Raw genomic sequence first — 17,731 nt, 5'->3', positions numbered from 1 at the left:
ACTAAATATTGAATGTTTTTCTTTGTTCTTTTTAAAATTTATGAGATGTTACCTATCTCTCACATGCCTTTGTAAACAGAAATGAATGTTGATAAATAAAATCAAAAGGTTAACACTTGCATATTGCCTCAGAAACATGCAGGTTTCAAAGGGAAGTTTCCTATAAAGACATTTACATGCTGTGAATTACCATCTCTGCTGTTATAAATACTGACTATAGTGGGCTTTATATCTATGTGGTGTCACCAGGCTATTACCTGACTTCAAATAAAGAGGAAGTTCTATAAAGCAAGGAGGCATTGAATGCCAGAAAGAAATTATAATTTATTTAGTCTTTCAACATATATTTGGAGTGTCCCCACTCCTCAGAAAGATAGAAGTAGATGTATAAAAATTAGCGACTTCTTAGGGGCTTGACTGAATGTTCAAAAATATTTCTCAAGATTTAATAATTTTTTGCCCCTACTGTCTGCTCCCGCACCATAAGCTTGTCAGCTAGGACAAAGCAGAGAACACCAAGAGCCAATTCAGTCCTTTTCTCCCTCCCTATCATTATATAACAGTCCTGCTGTACAAAGTCACATAACATCGTACAGAAAGAAAATTAATCATCGGCTAATGAGATAGGGATGTGAAAAGAAGTCTGAAAGAAGTAATTTAGAGGCCCCAATTAGGGCCTGTTCTCATGGTTCCCCCGTGTGCATCGCTGGCTGATCCCAGTTCCAGGGGTGTGAGAAGGGCATGCAGGGAGGAGGCGGAGGGAGGAAGGGCAGGAGGGAGTGGGGACAGGGGGGATATAGAAGCTACAGTTTGTGGGGACAAAAAGAGTCCTTTGCAGTACTCCAGATGAGAGCTAATGAGGACCTAAATTAGCAATGGGAACAAAAAAGACAATGATATAGAAATCCTTTCTAAGGTGGCTCCATCTGAAAGGGTTTGGCAGGTCACTAGATGTGGTTACCTATAGAGGTTTTAAACCAGGACTGAGAGGAGTGGTGCCATTAAAAGAAACAACCAAGCCCTAAAGTTACTTAACCCAAAAGTGTCTAAGAGGAGTAGAGTAGGACAGATGCCCAGAATCCTGTAAGCAGTTTGCTGTGGAGTACATTCAGACAAGATGGAGAAATGAGTGAGAGGGAGCAGGGAAAATAACTTAGTACACATGAGCTTCCAGCCTAAGGAATTGACGGTAACCCCGTGTACATCCCTGAGACCTGGCAATGGCCCTTAAAACTGGAAATTTACAACAGAGGATTCAGAAGAAATCAGTGTTGGGGAAGGAGTCTAAGAAGATTTGCTTAAGAAGATTTTTTTTTTTTTTTTTTTTTTTTTTGAGATGGAGTCTTGCTCTGTCGCCCAGGCTGGACTGCAGTGGCGCAATCTCGGCTCACTGCAAGCTCTGCCTCCCGGGTTCATGCCATTCTCCTGCCTCAGCCTCCCGAGTAGCTGGGACTACAGGTGCCCGCCACCACTCCCAGCTAATTTTTTGTACTTTTAGCAGAGATGGGGTTTCACCGTGGTAGCCAGGATGGTCTCGATCTCTGGACTTCGTGATCCACCTGCCTCGGCCTCCCAAAGTGCTGGGATTACAGGCATGAGCCACTGCACCCGGCCCAAGAAGATATTTCTGTAAGCACGTGCTACAGTTCACAAACCTGAGGGTGCAGGGAACCTGGTGCACACCAAGGGGTGAAGGTAGAGAGGGGAAAGAACAGAAATAATGCTGTGGTGAGAGCAAAACAACAACTACCTGGACAGAGGGAGGAAATGGAGGAGGACATGCTCCATGTGTCACCTCCAAGCTCCAGACCCCCAGTAGGCATCTGCCAGGAAGGCAGCTAATGGTTCACCTTCCAAATGTGGCAACAGGAGGATCTCCTTGCCCTCTGTGGCTGAATCTGTCCTGCAAGAAGAAATTTGCTGGTGAATTAGAAGGAACAGGAACTTTAAGAGAGGATTGTCTAGCCATTATAGGTATTGAGGACAAGGGAGGAGAAATTCAAGACAGGAGGAGAACTAAGACAGATTTTGGAAAATTGAATGGAAAATGCAAAATCCTTCATTTAGTTTCAAAACGTCAACTTCAAAGTTGCATGACAGTATCCTTCTGCAGAGAGACAAGACGTGTGTGTTTTAGTAGAATGAGGTCACTTAGCATTTGTCAACTTTGTGATGGGACTGCCAAAAAGATGACATGAGATGACATGAAGCTTTCAGCACAGGCCTGTCACAAAGCAAGGAGTAAACATGACCATTACTTTTTAATCGTAACATAACAACTTACTAAAATTTATACATACAAGTTCAGAACTAAGAAAGATAGAGACCACCATTAATAGGTTGATCAGCTTCTTCCTGGTCTCTTTCTGTGGATAACCCTGGACCTCAGAAAGGGTGGATTTTTAGAATTTTTAGATGTCAGAAAAGGTGGATTTTAGTTCATGGAAGAACTGAAGGAAGAGGGTGCTGAGGCTGAATGGGAGAAGATTCAGGTATTGTTGTGTGCTTTCTTTATGGATTTGACCAGGAACAGTGGGAAAGAGAATCAGACTTGTTACAGGAACCCAGGAGTACTGAATAAAGACAATGGATTTAACTACAGGTTATCAAGTCCGAAGTCAACATATTAGGGATAAATTTCTCACTTTGAAAACTGTTAAAAAAAAGAATGGGCAATGTCAGGAGCTAGTGAGTGCAGTGTCACTAGAGGCATCCAAAGGAAGGCATGCTGGAGAGACAGAGAACTCAGGTGCACAGTGAAGATGCAGCAGGACTCTTGATTCTAATTCCAGCTCTCCTCTTAACTAGCTGTGTAACTTTGGGCAAATCACTTCACTTCTCTGGGCATCCACTTTCTCATCTCTAAATCAAGATGGTAGGACTAGGTAATGCCCAGGTTGCTTTCTGCTTTGAAATTTCCTAATCTTTGGTTAGGGCCAGTGTCTATTGCCTGCTTGTCAAAATGAACCCCTCCACACCTGGTTGTCATACGCCAGCATGGTTTTCATGGCTCAGCTGTGAGGCCCACTGTGTCTTAAGAGTGTGTTTCAGCAGGTCCAGAAAACATGGAGCAGCTTGCTCTGACTGTGTCAGCCCAGTCCTCTGCACAGAAACCGCTCTGCCCTTGAATTCCTGGCCCGCAGTGTGAGTGAATTTTACAGAACCTTTGATGAGCTCTTACCTCCTGCTCACTCAAAACACACTTGCTTTTCAAGTGCACGCTCCATGCACAGATTGCTGGAAAGATCTGATGGAGTTCTTTGAGCAGTGAGTTTTTCTCTGTACCAGCTTTGGTCAGGAGTTTTGAAATTCTCTTTGCTTCGTGTCATGTCATATTTTCAAACATGGACACAAATCTCCTCACCCAAGTCAACAATACTTAGAATAGCTGTTGACAGCTGCATTCCTCAGTTCTGCCAGCGTTGCATCCTAGTGAAAGGAGACAGAGGGTTTTATTGATGGAATGAAGTCTTTGTCTATAAAGTGTGCACGGCAGGCACCAGGAACTCACTCTGGATACACATCTTAGGTTTAAATGAAAAACATACCTCACTGCCTTTCAAACTCTTTGGAAAGATTACAAAAGCATTTTCAGTTTCACTTTCTTAAAGATCTAGTTTGTAGGCATTCACTCACCTTATAAAGTATTCTGTTACGTTAACATAATCTGTGTGGTTAATTTATTCTTAACAAATATGTAACCATCTTCAGAGTTTGTTTATTTCACAAAGGGAAAAAACCTAAGAGCTATTCTGCTTCCAGGAGACTGGTTTTGAACATTTCTCCTAAGAGAACATTTAGAAATATCTTTGTATTTATGATCCCAGTAAGTGTATTTTGGGGATACCTTTTTACATGCCCATTGCATATACAGATGTCATCCTTTTCAAGAACCTGGTCAGCTGTCACCCCCTCCAGGATTCCTTCCCTGACACTCCCCTGGCACCCACCCCACCCCCCACCCTCAACCCCATTTGTTTTCTAGGTAGGGCTGCTGTATCAAAGTACCACAAACTGGGTGGCTTAAAATAACAGAAACATATTGTCTTGCAGTTCTGGGGGCCAAAAGTCTGAAATTAAGCTGTTGGCAGGGCCTCGTTCTCACTGAAGGATCCAGGGAAGAATCAGTTTCGTGTCTTTCTCTTAGCTTCTCGTGTTTGCCGGCTATCCTGGGTGATCCTTGACTTGCAGGTGCATCTCTCCAGTCATCACATTGCGTTCTCCCTGTGTGTCTGTGTCTTTTCTCCTCATCTTATAAGGACAGCAGTCATATTAGATCATGCCTACCCTAATCCAGTATGACCTAATCTTATCTTGATTACATCTGCAAACGCAGTATTTCTAAATAAAGTCACATTCATAGGTATGGGGGATTAGGACCTTTAACATATCTTTTGGGGGGACACAAGTCAACTCTTACAAACCCTATCCCAGACTGGTTTAGATGTCCCCTTTTCAGTGTTTTCATAGCACCCTTTATTTAAATGTCTCAAAATAAGTGTCATTATTGGTATTTTCTGCTAAGTTGTTTCAGTCACTAGATTTCCACATCTGTGAAGGAAGGACATTGCAATGTCTTTGAATGCAGAGTACCTAGCAAAACACTCAACACCTAGTAGGCACTCATATGTTTGTCAAATGAAAGACTTTTTAATCATCATTATGATTGTGTGTCTGCTATGTTACTAACATATTTATATAAGGTTATGTAAATATTCTATATAATATTAATATATTTATTAATGCTGTATGTAATTGCTACCATTTATTGAGTGTTTACCATGTGCTGGACATTATGCTGAACACTTTGGTTTTGTTTTATTAATCCCATTTAATCCTCACAAGAACATTTAAAGGTAAATATTATTATCTTTATTTTACAGATATTATAAATGAGTCTTAGAATGATTAGTTAAATTTCCCAAAGTCATACAGCCAGTGCATGACTGCAGACTTGAAGTCTCCACACTTTGATATACTGCCTTCACCCAGGTGTTCTTCTTGGATGACCGTGAAGACCAGTATGTCTATCTAGTATTCATGTTCTCCTTCCCCTGGTGAAGACACTGAAGCCCAGAGAGGTTAAAAAGCCAGTCAGCTGGCCAGGTGCAGTGGCTTATGCCTGTAATCCCAGCACTTTGGGAGGCCAAGGCAGGCAGATCACGAGGTCAGGAGATCGAGACCATCCTGGCTAACACGGTGAAACCCCGTCTCTACTAAAAATACAAAAAAAATTAGCCAGGCATGGTGGCGGGCGCCTGTAGTCCCAGCTACTCGGGAGGCTGAGGCAGGAGAATGGCATGAACCCGGGAGGCGGAGCTTGCAGTGAGCTGAGATTGTGCCATTGTACTCCAGCCTGGATGACAGTGCAACACTCGTGTCAAAAAAAAAAAAAGCTGGTCAGCCTTAGGTCATCCAGTTGTGCCAGATCCCTTGACTTTAAGATCACCTTTTTTAAAATGTTCACTTTTCCTCTGCTGTTCACAAAACAGTTTTTTAAGAATGCTTGAAAAAAGAAAACATGGAATGAAAAAGAGCATTACTTTAATAGTTCACAAATTTAATGACATTATAGAACAACAAGACTTGTCAATTGCAATAGGAGACTTCTGAAAAAGTTTCTCCACTGGAAACTTCTGGTAAACAGAATGTCTTCAGGTATCACGTGGCTTCTCTGCAGAGTGATGATAGGTCAGTAATTTTAACCCAGTAATTCTGGAAAAAGAAGCAGCACAATTGCATGTTTGTTAGAGCCCTTCCAGCCTGCCTCTGTGCCCTGCACAAGTCCTGGGACCTGGCCCCACACACTTACTCTGTCCCTGGACTTGAGGGTCCATCTGGCGTCAGGCAGGAGGAAGGGGGCTTTGGAGCCCTGCATTCTAAGACTCAGCATCCAAGCAGGCTTTATGCTGGTCAGGCTGTGACCTGTGCTCCGTATCTGATAACTGAGGGGTCTATCTCCTTCCTCAAACCCCAGGCTTCTGTTTTGTTGTCTGAATCCTGTCTTGCTTCTCCTGCCTGAATCCTGGCTTAGGTAACCTGCCAGTTGGCCTAGTATTTCTCAACTTGTGACTCCATGATGTTCCTGCAAACTTTATTTCCCCTGGACTGGGTCTGAACCCTGGACCAGGGGGTGCAGGCCCTGTGACCTGTAGACAGAGTCCTCTGGGCAGCTGCCCCACCTGGACCTGTGTTTTGTCTGCGCTAATAATCTCTGTGTTCAGCCACTTTGTCAGGACACCCTCAGCCCAGGACTACACCTGTAATGCAGCCATTTAGCCTGATTACCGCCTCTTTCTCTTATTATTTTCTTAAAACACTATGTTCTTCCTTCCAGACCAGACTTGTTCCTAGTACTGACAACTTCTCTCTGTCCCTCCTCCCTGCCCACACCTAACCTAGTTAGTATGCCCAGCCTTGCCTGGCAAGAGGCCTCAACTGCCTTTCTTTCAAATGAAATCTAGTTCTCATCTCAAATATGAGACTCTTAACTGAGGCATTGACTAGAAAGGGCAGAAAAGGAGCAAGGCATGGCTAGCGGGCAGCAGACAAAGAGAGAAGAAGTGAGGAAGGGCGGCCCAGGCACCGGAGCCCTGGCCTGGCAGAGTGCATCTCTGACTCTGAGTTCCAGGGAGAGCAAAGTTGAAATTCACTAGCTTGAACAGCAGGGTCCCTCTGATCTGATCTAATTCCTGCAGTCTCTCCAGACATTGTGGCCACACTGCCAGATGCACACCATGAAAGAGCCATGAAAAATTGTTTGGAATTCCCCAGGCCTACCAGGCTCTCTCCCAGCAATTCCCTTCCTGGACTCCCTCTGTGTCCTCTGAGCCTCAGCTCATGTGTCCCGACTCTTTTGCTGAGTTTGGTTCCCATCCTTTATCCTCTCCTCAAACTCAAGTGGGGAACTTACTACTGTTACCTCTGTAACTCCAGATCCTGGCAGTCATACGTGCCCAGGAAATGCTGAATGAATGCTTTAATTCAAATGAATGAGTGCTTTAATTAATTCAACTGCCATGCCTCTAAAATCCTGAACACAAAGCTCCAACCTGCCTTCTGAAAAATGCTCATCCAATTGATAAAACACTGGCCTGTGAATCAGTAAACAGGATTTTTTTTTGTTTGTTTTCATCTCGTCCAACTGGGAACAGACAACCAAAAAGAAACCTTTGCCGAGCCTTGGCTGTGGCCACTCTCTGCTTGGAGCCGGCAACACAGAGAGGAGCCAGACAGGGCCACGGTCTGTGATGAATAACCCTTCCTTCCTGTCGTCTCAGTACAGTTTTGATAATAAAGTTCTACTGTATACGTAAATGGATTCTTTCTTGCTGTGATTTAAGCAGTCCTCCTCTTTGCGCTGAGTAGAATTACAACTCATTATCTCTGAAGCTCACAGGGGCAGCTTTTCCTAACAGGGCATGGAACTGACTCTTCGGGTTGCGCTGCCTTCTCCCCTTTGTCTTCCTGTGTTTGTGTCTTCCTCGATTTTCAGTTTGTGCGTTTGCTTTAATGAGCGAGTACATCATATGCTCCTGTGCTGTTAGAGAAAACAATTTCCATCTTTACATATATTGTTAAAAATGTAATGGGTTCTTTTTTTTTCTTAAAGTCTAATCCTTCCTTACTTTCTCCTCTCAAATGCTGAATCTCCAATCCTTTCAGGTCCAACATAATTTACGTGTTAATTCCTTTCTAAGCTCTTTTCAAGCTACTGCACTTGCCATGCAGATTTCATTAAACCTCATAGTCTCCTCATACTGATGTCTCAGAAAAAAGCAAAGCAACTCTTGCTGTATATTAAAATACGTTGTACAAGAGTGGTATCTTCTGTCCCCATTTCTGGACATATATTTATTTACTTAGCCTTCAGAAAGAAAACAGAAGTCTGTTAACAACTAAAGAGAATGCAAGCACTGGGCTTCTCTTCTCATTTGTGGGAAACATCTGCTGATTATAATTCACAGGGCTCTCATTTCAGGGTTTGCAGTCCTGAGTGGTTTCAGCCTTAAATCATCCTGTGTTGGCAAATAATAGCGAGGGCCAGGCCAGGAAAGAAACAGATGAAGCCGATGTACGGAATGAGATTAAATAAAAGCACAAGCATGCCAATATTCCCATTGCCAATATTTCTTTTTCTAATATATTCACCTTGGAGGCCAATATGTTATTTTAATGATGATGATGTTGAAAACCATTCTGTTCTGGAACTTCTTTAGAATTGATCGGCAGGACCCATCTTGATTTTTTTAAGGGTAAAGTACATTTTAAGAAGTAGTGGCATGTATTAGATGAGTAATCATGTTGGGTCATTCTAGATGGAAACTTTGAAATAGTCACATTTAATACGTGTTTAAATACTGAGGCAAAGACCTGGGCCCTCATTCTGACTCTGCCATCTGTTTGATTTGGAATGTTAGAAGTTTTACTTAAGCACTTTAAGCCTTACTTTCTTTTCTGTAAAATGGAAATCATACTTGTGAAACTTTCTGATGATTGACAGAATAAACAGAGTCATCTCTGTCACTTATAAAACTTTAAGTCTTTTGTGTGTCAGTTTGTACTGAGCAACATCAGCATGGAATCCTGGAGTCTTGGAATTCTAGCACTCCAAGAGATAATCCAGTCAAACAGTACCATATTACAGATGAAGAAACTGAGAGCCATAATTGTAGAGGAAGTACCTAGAATGTCAGGGTGACTACTTTGAAAGAAAATGCTTATTTGTCATTTATATTTAGGGTTCTTTTCTTTTTAAAAAAAATCCTCCTTTTACTGAAGTCACACTGATACACTATGAAATTAAATGGAGTTTTTAATAAATGGGACAGTAGTCCTCTTGGGGTTATAGATCAGAATCACATTGTTTATTCTGTTCAGCCCAGAGGAGGAGTGGAAATGTCCAAAGTAGCTGGCGGAATCTGTAAACCTTTTCCCAGAAAGGAAACGCTTTTGCTAGACCTTCTGTATTCTCTGGAGCTTCTTAGTAAACAAAGCGCGTGGTTATTCTTACATCTGCTTCTGGGCTCCTCCAGCCTTTCAGCACAGGTAAGCGAAGAGTGAGGCCATGCGGAGGCCTAAGGCACAGGCTGTACAGGAGAACTGTACAAAGGGGTTGTTGGGGGCAGGGGTGGCGGGCAGGAAGAAAGACTGGAAGTGATGTAAGATGAGGAGGGAGAAGAAGATAGGATGGTATGAGACAAGAAGGAAGTTTCATCCTTGCAGAGTAGAGGAGGGCACCATGATCTATCCTGGCCTGTCTACCTGGGAACATTTTCATGCAACCCGTGAGGCTGTTTTCTGCCAGCAGGGAAACCCTCACGAACGGGATCCCCTTGTGGCTACTCAGTACAGTATTTTCATAGCCCCTGCTGTTAGAAAGGTCTTACTTATTAGTGTCTGTATGCCACCTTTGAAATCACTTGCTTCATTATCACACTAAAAAAAAAAAAAAAAAGCTGGAAAACCCATTTGTTTTGCACACTTTCTATTTTCAAGTTGTGTGTGTGTGTGTGTGTGTGTGTGTGTTTAATACAGGGCATAAAGATTTCAAAAGGGTGGGTCAGTTATTTGTTGACTAAATTATAGGAAGAAAGTGCAGTTATCCAATAGAATCCAGAAATGTATATAGCTAATTTTATGCCTGCATGTATCTAACCCAGCCATAGTAATTGTAATCACTCTTTGTTTTGCTTTTTTTTTTTTTTTTTCATTCCAGGGGAAATAGGTTAGGTGGGACCTGAATACATCATTATAAAGTATGCACATATAAATTGAACTTTCCTAAATCTAGGTCACTTGGGTAAGAAGGCTCTTTTGATGAAACCACGTTGACAATTAGATTCACAGAGCACTTCAATGTTAAATGATATTCTTCCCATATTCTGGGTCATAAGGTGGTATAAACAATACACCAACGTTAAGAAATAGAAAATTGCATTCACAGTAATAGTGAAGCTTCATGGTGCATGCTTTTACATTTTAATATGCTGTGTTCTCTCTGCCATGTTAATATTTTAAGTAATATAATTTCCTTTTCATGTAGTTTAATGTTCATCTTTTCCTTTTTTTCTCTTTACCCTTCTGGCATAGCTTTCTATAATATTATATCTTATGCCAGGAGAAATTCCTGAAAAATAGAAAGTATAAAGTCAAATAATCCGCAGGAAAATGGCAAAAACAACAAGAAAAATGGATTTAATCTCCAGTCAAAATGTTATCTTATATACTTTACAGACTCAATCTGTGTCCCAGGCTTTGATCCAAGCCTCAACATGATGACTGGAATCACCCCCATTAACCCAATGATACCAGGCCTTGGACTGGTACCTCCCCCACCACCAACAGAAGTGGCTGTTGTCAAAGAAATAATCCACTGCAAAAGCTGTACTCTTTTTCCTCAAAATCCAAGTAAGTAACACCTATGAGAAATATTTGCTCATTTTAAATGTTTTTCTTTTTAAATTTTAAAATGGCATTGCAGTCATTTTCAGATGTGACTCACACGTAAATGCACAGAGTGGGGATCCGTTCTACAGAAGGCCTTTTGTCTCTAGATTAGAATAAATATACAGGGATGTGGCCACGTGTCTGTCCAGAAGCTGAATCCACACTATAAAGCCAGTATGTGGGATTTAGGGATGTGTATCCAGCGTTAAGACTTTTTGCATGCAGTCAAGCCTAGTGTTTGCCGGAGAACACAGTGTGAAATATGTGAGCACTTCCATCCATCTTCACAAATGTGGGTGAAAAACTCTGAAATATGTTTTGCTAGATGGAAAATGGAATTAATTTGACAGTTAGCAATTTGGGGGCTGGGGAGAGGGGAGCTTGCATCTCAGAGTTTCTGGACCAAATTGTATTTGCTTGAAGGAAACATACATTTGATGAAGTAAATGGGCCAGAATTTTATTTTTTTAATTTTGCCTCAGATACTAAGTTTATGGGCTAAAAGAGCTAGGACTTTTTTTTTTTTTTTTTGTCATTCATATTAATCAGTGTTGCCTTTTTTAAGTGGACTTTTCAGGAGATTGCTTTAGTAATCTACATATAAACTAGGTAAAATATTGTGAGAGTGTACATTGTATCTTTTTATACAGCCTTCCCAAAATTTAATAGTTTGCTCATTTAAATGTGAATAATAACAAAGTGGTTTTTTTCAGGCCCGGTGTTTCACAGCCAAGTAAGTATTGTGCGTGCTTTTGTAGGTTATGCTTCCTGTATTCTGTTTTGCCGCTCCTTTATCTGGAAACAAGACAAAGCAGATAACACGCTGAGGTTTTTCATCATGTTGTCATTTCATCATGTTTTGTATTTTGGGTAGTTTTTTCCCTCCCTTTTCTGGGCTTCTGTAGTATAAAGGAGAAATGAAATTATGCAAACATTTGCTTTATCTTTGTTCATGGACAAGCATATAGCCACTCTGTGTAGCAATGAACACAGAAAGTAAAGGTTGGGAGCAGGAGGGGAGAGGAACTTAGAAACAAGACAGCCTGGGATCAATGTAAGTTGGCATAGAAATTTACCGTCACTCAGTCTGGAGAAAGTTACTCTGCAAGCTTTAGTTTTGCCGGGAGAACCAGAGAAAGCAAATAAATGAAAGATAAAACTTTCTGTTTTGTTGTGATTATTAGATCTTCCACCTCCTTCCACAAGAGAACGACCTCCTGGGTGTAAGACCGTGTTTGTCGGAGGATTACCAGAAAATGCTACTGAGGAAATTATTCAAGAAGTCTTTGAACAGTGCGGTGATATTACAGCAATTCGGAAAAGCAAGAAGAATTTTTGTCACATTCGCTTTGCAGAGGAATTCATGGTTGATAAAGCCATTTACCTTTCTGGTACTTTGCATTACATAAGGAGTTTTCTAGGCATTTTGTTATGTTTTGTGATGTTAATATGAGCTTATTCCCTTTGGCCTTAATGCAAAATAAAGTCTTCATAGTTTGGGGCTGGAAAAGGAGGAATTCTGCCTTCTTCCTTGGCTGCCAGAAGCTCTGCGCTAAGCCTGTGAAGGTAGTTCACTGCAGGAGCAATTTCCCACCATCCAGTCTTTAGGAATTCCATCGAGTTTCTAATTAATGTTCTCAAGTGCTTATTAGATGAGAAGCAATATTATGAGTACTAAGGACCATTATTCTTACTGGATGTAATCCTCAGGAGGAGTAAAGTACTCTCTCAGAATAATTTCAGGTTTTTGGAAGTGGATTCACTTTCTGGACACCAAGGTACCAAAGCAAGGTCAGTTCCTTGCAGGAAAGTAGCTTAGGGGCCCTAGGAGAAGGCCCAGTATCATTGCCTCGTTGGTGGTTCATTAAGCCTTGTCCTCTGGTGTCAATTTTTATAGGCGGTTTTTACAGATACTGAGATTAGGCCTAGTGCTGCCTTCCCATCTGTGGGTATTGGGCCAAGTGAATGGAGTCTGTCCGCAAGGCCTTTGCCAAACCCAAGAATTAGGGGCTGGCTTTGGAAGGACACATTCTCAGACTGAACTCACTGCCCTTCCCTCACACTCCCCACCTCCATTTTTCAGTCTGTCCCTCTGCATTTCACCTCCCTATTCCTGAGGCAAAGCTGATGGGGGAATGTGGGAAAACAGTAGCGGGTGGGGGTGGGGAGGGGCAGGGGGACCTATCTGAGCATTCCTGCCAGGTTTTACTTAATTTCTGCAGTCCACCTCTATTGCCACGAAATTCTGTGCAAACTCCAGAAGACTTGAGGTTATTCCAATACTGCAGAGACTTTCCTAAGGTAGACAGTGATATGGAGAACTTTAAAACCCCTTATTTCAGTAAAACCTTACAAAGTAGAAAATAAAAACTAAAAGCAATACAAAATGGAGAAGGAAGACAAAGCCTAGAATGAAGACATTTCATAACACACAATCCGCTGTTAGACAACGGGGGTTCTGGTGAGTTTGTGGCACTGGGTTTCATGGCCTAGAGCCTGCCTCCATTTTCTCATCTGTAAAATAAAGATAGTAACAGCATGACCTCGTAGGACTGTGAGGAGGAATAAATCAAATAATGGATATTAAGTGCTTAGCAGGGCACCTGCAACATAGAAACCATTCAGGAAATGGTTGTTTTTAACACAAATATCCTGATCATGATAAAGAAGGACCGATTTTTCTATCTCAAGAACCCTGTCCTGGGGACCTGGCTTCTAATCACAGCTGTACCAAGAAAACTGCAATCATCCCTCAGTACACTCGGAGGATTGGTTCCAGGACCCCCCACCCCCGCTGTATATGAAAAGTCAGCCCTCCATATATGTGGGTTTCACATCCCTGGAATGCTGTGTTTTGGATACACATTTGGTTGGAAAAAAATCCACCTATAAGTGGACCTGCACAGATTAAACCCATGCTCACAGGTCAACCGTATTCTTTACCCTACTTGATTAAATGAGAAGGTTAGAGTAAATCAAAGGCCCCTTTCAACACTAATACAACACAATGTTCACACCCAATCAGAAGCCTCATAAGACACTGACAAAGATGAACAGTCCCAAATTTAGGCATATGAAAGGTGCTCCTTGATTATACCTTGATCCTATGATTTTCCAGCCTGGGTGCTGGTCCCGCTTCTCTCAGCAAGTCTCTGATTGCTCCTTGGTCTGCCCCATTACTGTAGGAGGAGAAGACAGCTAGGCCTCACCTCCAGCCTCCCTACCTGGGTGCAGAGGAGCCTCCTAACTCTGCCTCCCTGCCCTTGAGAGACTGCAGCGTCAGTCCCAGGAAGATCTGCAAGGCCAATTAACTGGAAAGGCAGGAAGGAAGTCAGGCAGCCCCTCCTGTTTGTGGGCTCCAGCAAGCCCAAGCCCAGCTGGGAGGCCTGTCTAATTTTAGGACCATATTCACGTTTGAAGGCCTAGCTAATTTTAGACTCAGCCTCATCAGGGTCTCTTTTAAGTCCTTAATGATGATGTTTCTGTGAAAGTGAGGGTGTTTCTGGAGCCAGAAATGTTTGAAAACTGCTTCTCTGGACATGAGCAGGGGAAAGGTGCTTGGCCAGTTGGGATAGCTGGCCAGTTTAAACAGTCCTGCCTGCTCAGCTGTTACGCGTGTATCACTGTGGCCTGCTGACTTGTTAAGTTCCCATGGCCCACAACCAAGATACATTTTGCTTTTGCATTAATTCTGCACATCTGTGATTAGATGTTTTTGTTTTTGATTGGTATTGTTATGTCTTCCCATTTTTAGATAACACTTGAAAATCTAGCAGTGAGAAGGGTTCCATGGCATCACAGAAACCAGATGTGAAGTCAATATCTTATTTGTAACTTTTCAAAGGTGTGAAGTGGCATCCTGGGGAGGAGCCAGCCTCTACAGAGATTTTCAGCTGAGTTTTATCCCCAAGTGCTAAAATAATCCATTGAAATCTACCATGAGATCTTGAACATCAGCACAGTGCAGCCTAGCATTTTACAGTTGTATCTCATTTGCAAAGCCCCCATACTGGAAAAGTGCTTATGTTGCTCTCTCCTCTGGCAGCCCCCAGCAGCTGTATCTCTGCTGGGACCTGGATTTATGTTCTGAAAATCTGAGTACCCCAAACTGAAGAGCAACCTCAAAGTCAACTCTTCTTCATTTGAAGTTAGGCCGGCTGACTGGTTTCAGTTCTGTTAGTGTTGATCTCTCAGATCAAATTTCTGCTCATAATCTTTATCTAAGTTGGGTAGCTCACAGTGAATCCCCCAAAGATTTCCAGGCCCATTTTTTTCTTTGTCTAGCTCTGGGCTCTTGCACGGGGCTGCTGTGGCCTTAAAATATTGCATGAACAATTTGTGTGGTGCTGCATACCAGATGAGGTGCTGCAGGGCTGTGAGGCAGGCAGCGGCAAGGCCTCTTGATCGAAGGTAAAATATTCTCCTGCGCGCCCCAGAGGATAAGTGGAAATAAAACAGCATTGCAAAATTGCCTTGGTAATTGTGGCTTTTGCAGCTGCTGAGAGAGAATTGAGCAGCAGCATTTTCTGGGGGAATGTAGCAATAACCTGTGAGTGAGGTGTCTGGAATTCACTTTGTAGATCTTTTTAAATATCATAGATGCTCTTTATTTACTCATATTTCACCTATACAGTAGAATTATAGTAAACTGAAAATATAATAAAACCAAGGCCATAAAAAGGTAGAGAAAAAAAATGCTTCATGCCAAATTTGTTTCTGAGCTTCCTAGAAGCCAGGGAGAAGAAGGAATAATCATGATAAGACCCTAGTTCCTGAGATCATCTTCTCTTGGGGATACTGGTTTGGAAGATGGGTAAGCAGCCCTCTGAGACAGCTCTCCAAGGTGTGTTTATCCCCAAACCTGTAATAGACCTAACTTTACAGAGCTTCAAGATTGCTGGGGAAAAGGATAATTGTTTCCCGCTTCCTATGGGAAATGTATCCGTAGTGACAGCCAAGAAATAAGTGAGCATTTGCCTAAGCGTGCCTTGAAGGTCTGGACCAAAAACGTGGCCATTGTTACATTATGGTGTAACCAGAGTTTCCATTGGTTTCAGGTTATAGGATGCGATTAGGGTCTAGCACCGACAAAAAGGATTCAGGCCGCCTTCATGTGGACTTTGCCCAGGCCAGGGATGACTTCTATGAGTGGGAATGCAAGCAGAGGATGCGTGCCCGGGAGGAGCGGCACCGGCGCAAGCTGGAGGAGGACCGGCTCAGGCCCCCATCCCCGCCTGCCATAATGCACTACTCGGAGCACGAAGCCGCTCTGCTGGCTGAAAAGCTGAAAGGTATGGGCCACCCATGCTGGCTTTTCTTCCTCCACAGGGATCCCCAGACACGGAACCCTGTGCGTTTCTCCTGCCTCCACCATTGTCCCTTCAGCACAATGTCTACTATGCCTTAAGAAGGCTGTAAGAGTCTGGTGTAAGCACAGATTCTTTACAGAGCTGGGGTGGGGTTAGCTGGGGGGTCTCCTGGAAGCTGCAGACACCTGGGCTTCATCTTCTGCCTGGGACAGACCCCTGCCCCTTTCCAGAATGCTCACCCATGTTCTCCATAAAAGTGTATGTACAGTCACTCAACAAAACTCACTGAATGAGGGGACAGAAAGGTCCCCAAAGCAGGCTATTATCTTCTGACCCAGTGTTTAATGAGCCAGCAACTATTTGTGCCATTGGTGGGGCATTCTTAGTGTTCCTCCAGCTCTATAGAGTGTGCATGTTTACCAGACTCCTAAAGCCTTCTTCAGGCAAAACAGCAGACATGGTACTAGGGTCCATCGAGGATAGAAAAGAAACATAGAATGGGATCCCTGTCTTCAGAGATGCAGTTGAAGGGACACATGCAACATTTACAGGATGACTAGCAAGAGAAGAGAGTATGTTTTATTTCTTCTAATGTTTTCTGAGGCCCTCCCTGGTGTTTTATGCTGTGGGAAATAAAGACATAGGAAGGCTCTGGTACCTGCCCCCGTGAACTACAGTGATGCCAGATTTTGAAGTCAGGATGACATGTGAATTCAGTTCTATTACTGACTAAAGTTGTGTGAGCTGAGCAACATATGGGCATTTTACAGGCAAATGATGGTCAGACCCTCCTGAGGTCACTGAGCACTGTCAGGATTTGATGACAGAATGTAAGTCACAGTTGCTGGCCACATGTAGGTGTCTACAGATAAACAATTAACTGTAATACCAAGTCAATGGCATGATTGTCAACCAAGGTAAATGCAATATGCTTTGGGGACTCAGGGGCCAGTGCAAATAATGTTGATGAAAGTGTCAAGAAAGTCTTTATAGAGGAGGCATAATTTGAAATTTGCGAATAAATAAGATTTTTTTCCCCAGGATAGAAAGAGGCATAAAGGCATTCTAGTTAGAGGCTGGAGACCTAAGAATAAAAACCCACAGAAGCAGAAAGGAATTCAGCATAGAAGCTGCCTTTCTAGAGTGAGGTAAAGCTGGAATGGCAGTCTGGGCCAGATGGCAGAGCCCTGAAGGCTATTGCTGGATTTGGGTTTTATTCCATAAACAGTGGAGAAGCCATTAACAGATTTCTGATGAGAAGAGGGATGTGATTGATCCTTCAAGTGTTTTAGAACATAGCTGGTGTATTGCTGGCAGTGTATAAAGTGGATTGGATGTTTTCACTAAAAAAAATATATGAAAAGCTGCCTAACACCTATTTTAGGAAGATAGGAAGTTGACATTCTATGCTTTAAAAAAAAAGGTGGCAGCGGGGGTGCTGTGCTTCCAATCTTCATCCCCCATCCAGGGCTTGAGAATCCTTAATCAACTGCAGCTGCCACTGAAATACCCACACCGTAACCAAGGAATGCTTCTTGCTGATGCTCTTGTGGTGTGTCTGCTGCTTTGAGAAACCATGTCTTACTGATGTAAATACATAGGCCATGGCTGTGCCTTTAATAAAGGGCATATGCAGTGCAGATACAGATATCATCTCACTTTTCCCTCCAGCCTAGAAACCACAAGGAGTGGCCAAAATGAGATACAGCAGCAATGTTCTCGACAAGGAGTATTCACTGGAACAATAATTTTTCTTTAATATCCAATGTATTGTGGTATCAGATTATGATCTACACAGACTGTATTCAGTTTGTCCACACCTAGAAGTGACAAAAACTGCACCTTGATCTGTGACCTCCTGGAGGAATTTCATAAAAGCGTATCATCTAGTTATGTTGTTTTTAAGAACCCAGTACAGAAGTGTCTCCGCACGTATGAAGTATGTGGCATTTGCCACTCCTTTTAGAGGATAA

The 17,731-nt window shown here is 42.6% G+C and overlaps 1 protein-coding gene across 1 annotated transcript in view; it reads left to right on the top strand.

Moving 5' to 3' along the window:
* ENOX1 (ecto-NOX disulfide-thiol exchanger 1) overlaps nucleotides 1-17,731 on the top strand; it is a 409,234-nt gene that overhangs the window by 252,124 nt on the left and 139,379 nt on the right. The window contains exons 8-10 of the mRNA XM_063595931.1: nucleotides 10,237-10,410; nucleotides 11,634-11,840; nucleotides 15,507-15,740. Coding sequence (XP_063452001.1) covers nucleotides 10,237-10,410; nucleotides 11,634-11,840; nucleotides 15,507-15,740 — 615 coding nt within the window. The remainder of the gene's footprint in view (nucleotides 1-10,236; nucleotides 10,411-11,633; nucleotides 11,841-15,506; nucleotides 15,741-17,731) is intronic.

The sequence above is a fragment of the Pan paniscus genome, chromosome 14 (genome assembly GCF_029289425.2).
Source record: "Pan paniscus chromosome 14, NHGRI_mPanPan1-v2.0_pri, whole genome shotgun sequence".
Lineage (NCBI taxonomy): Eukaryota > Metazoa > Chordata > Mammalia > Primates > Hominidae > Pan > Pan paniscus.
This window is presented reverse-complemented; position numbering and strand designations above follow the sequence as displayed.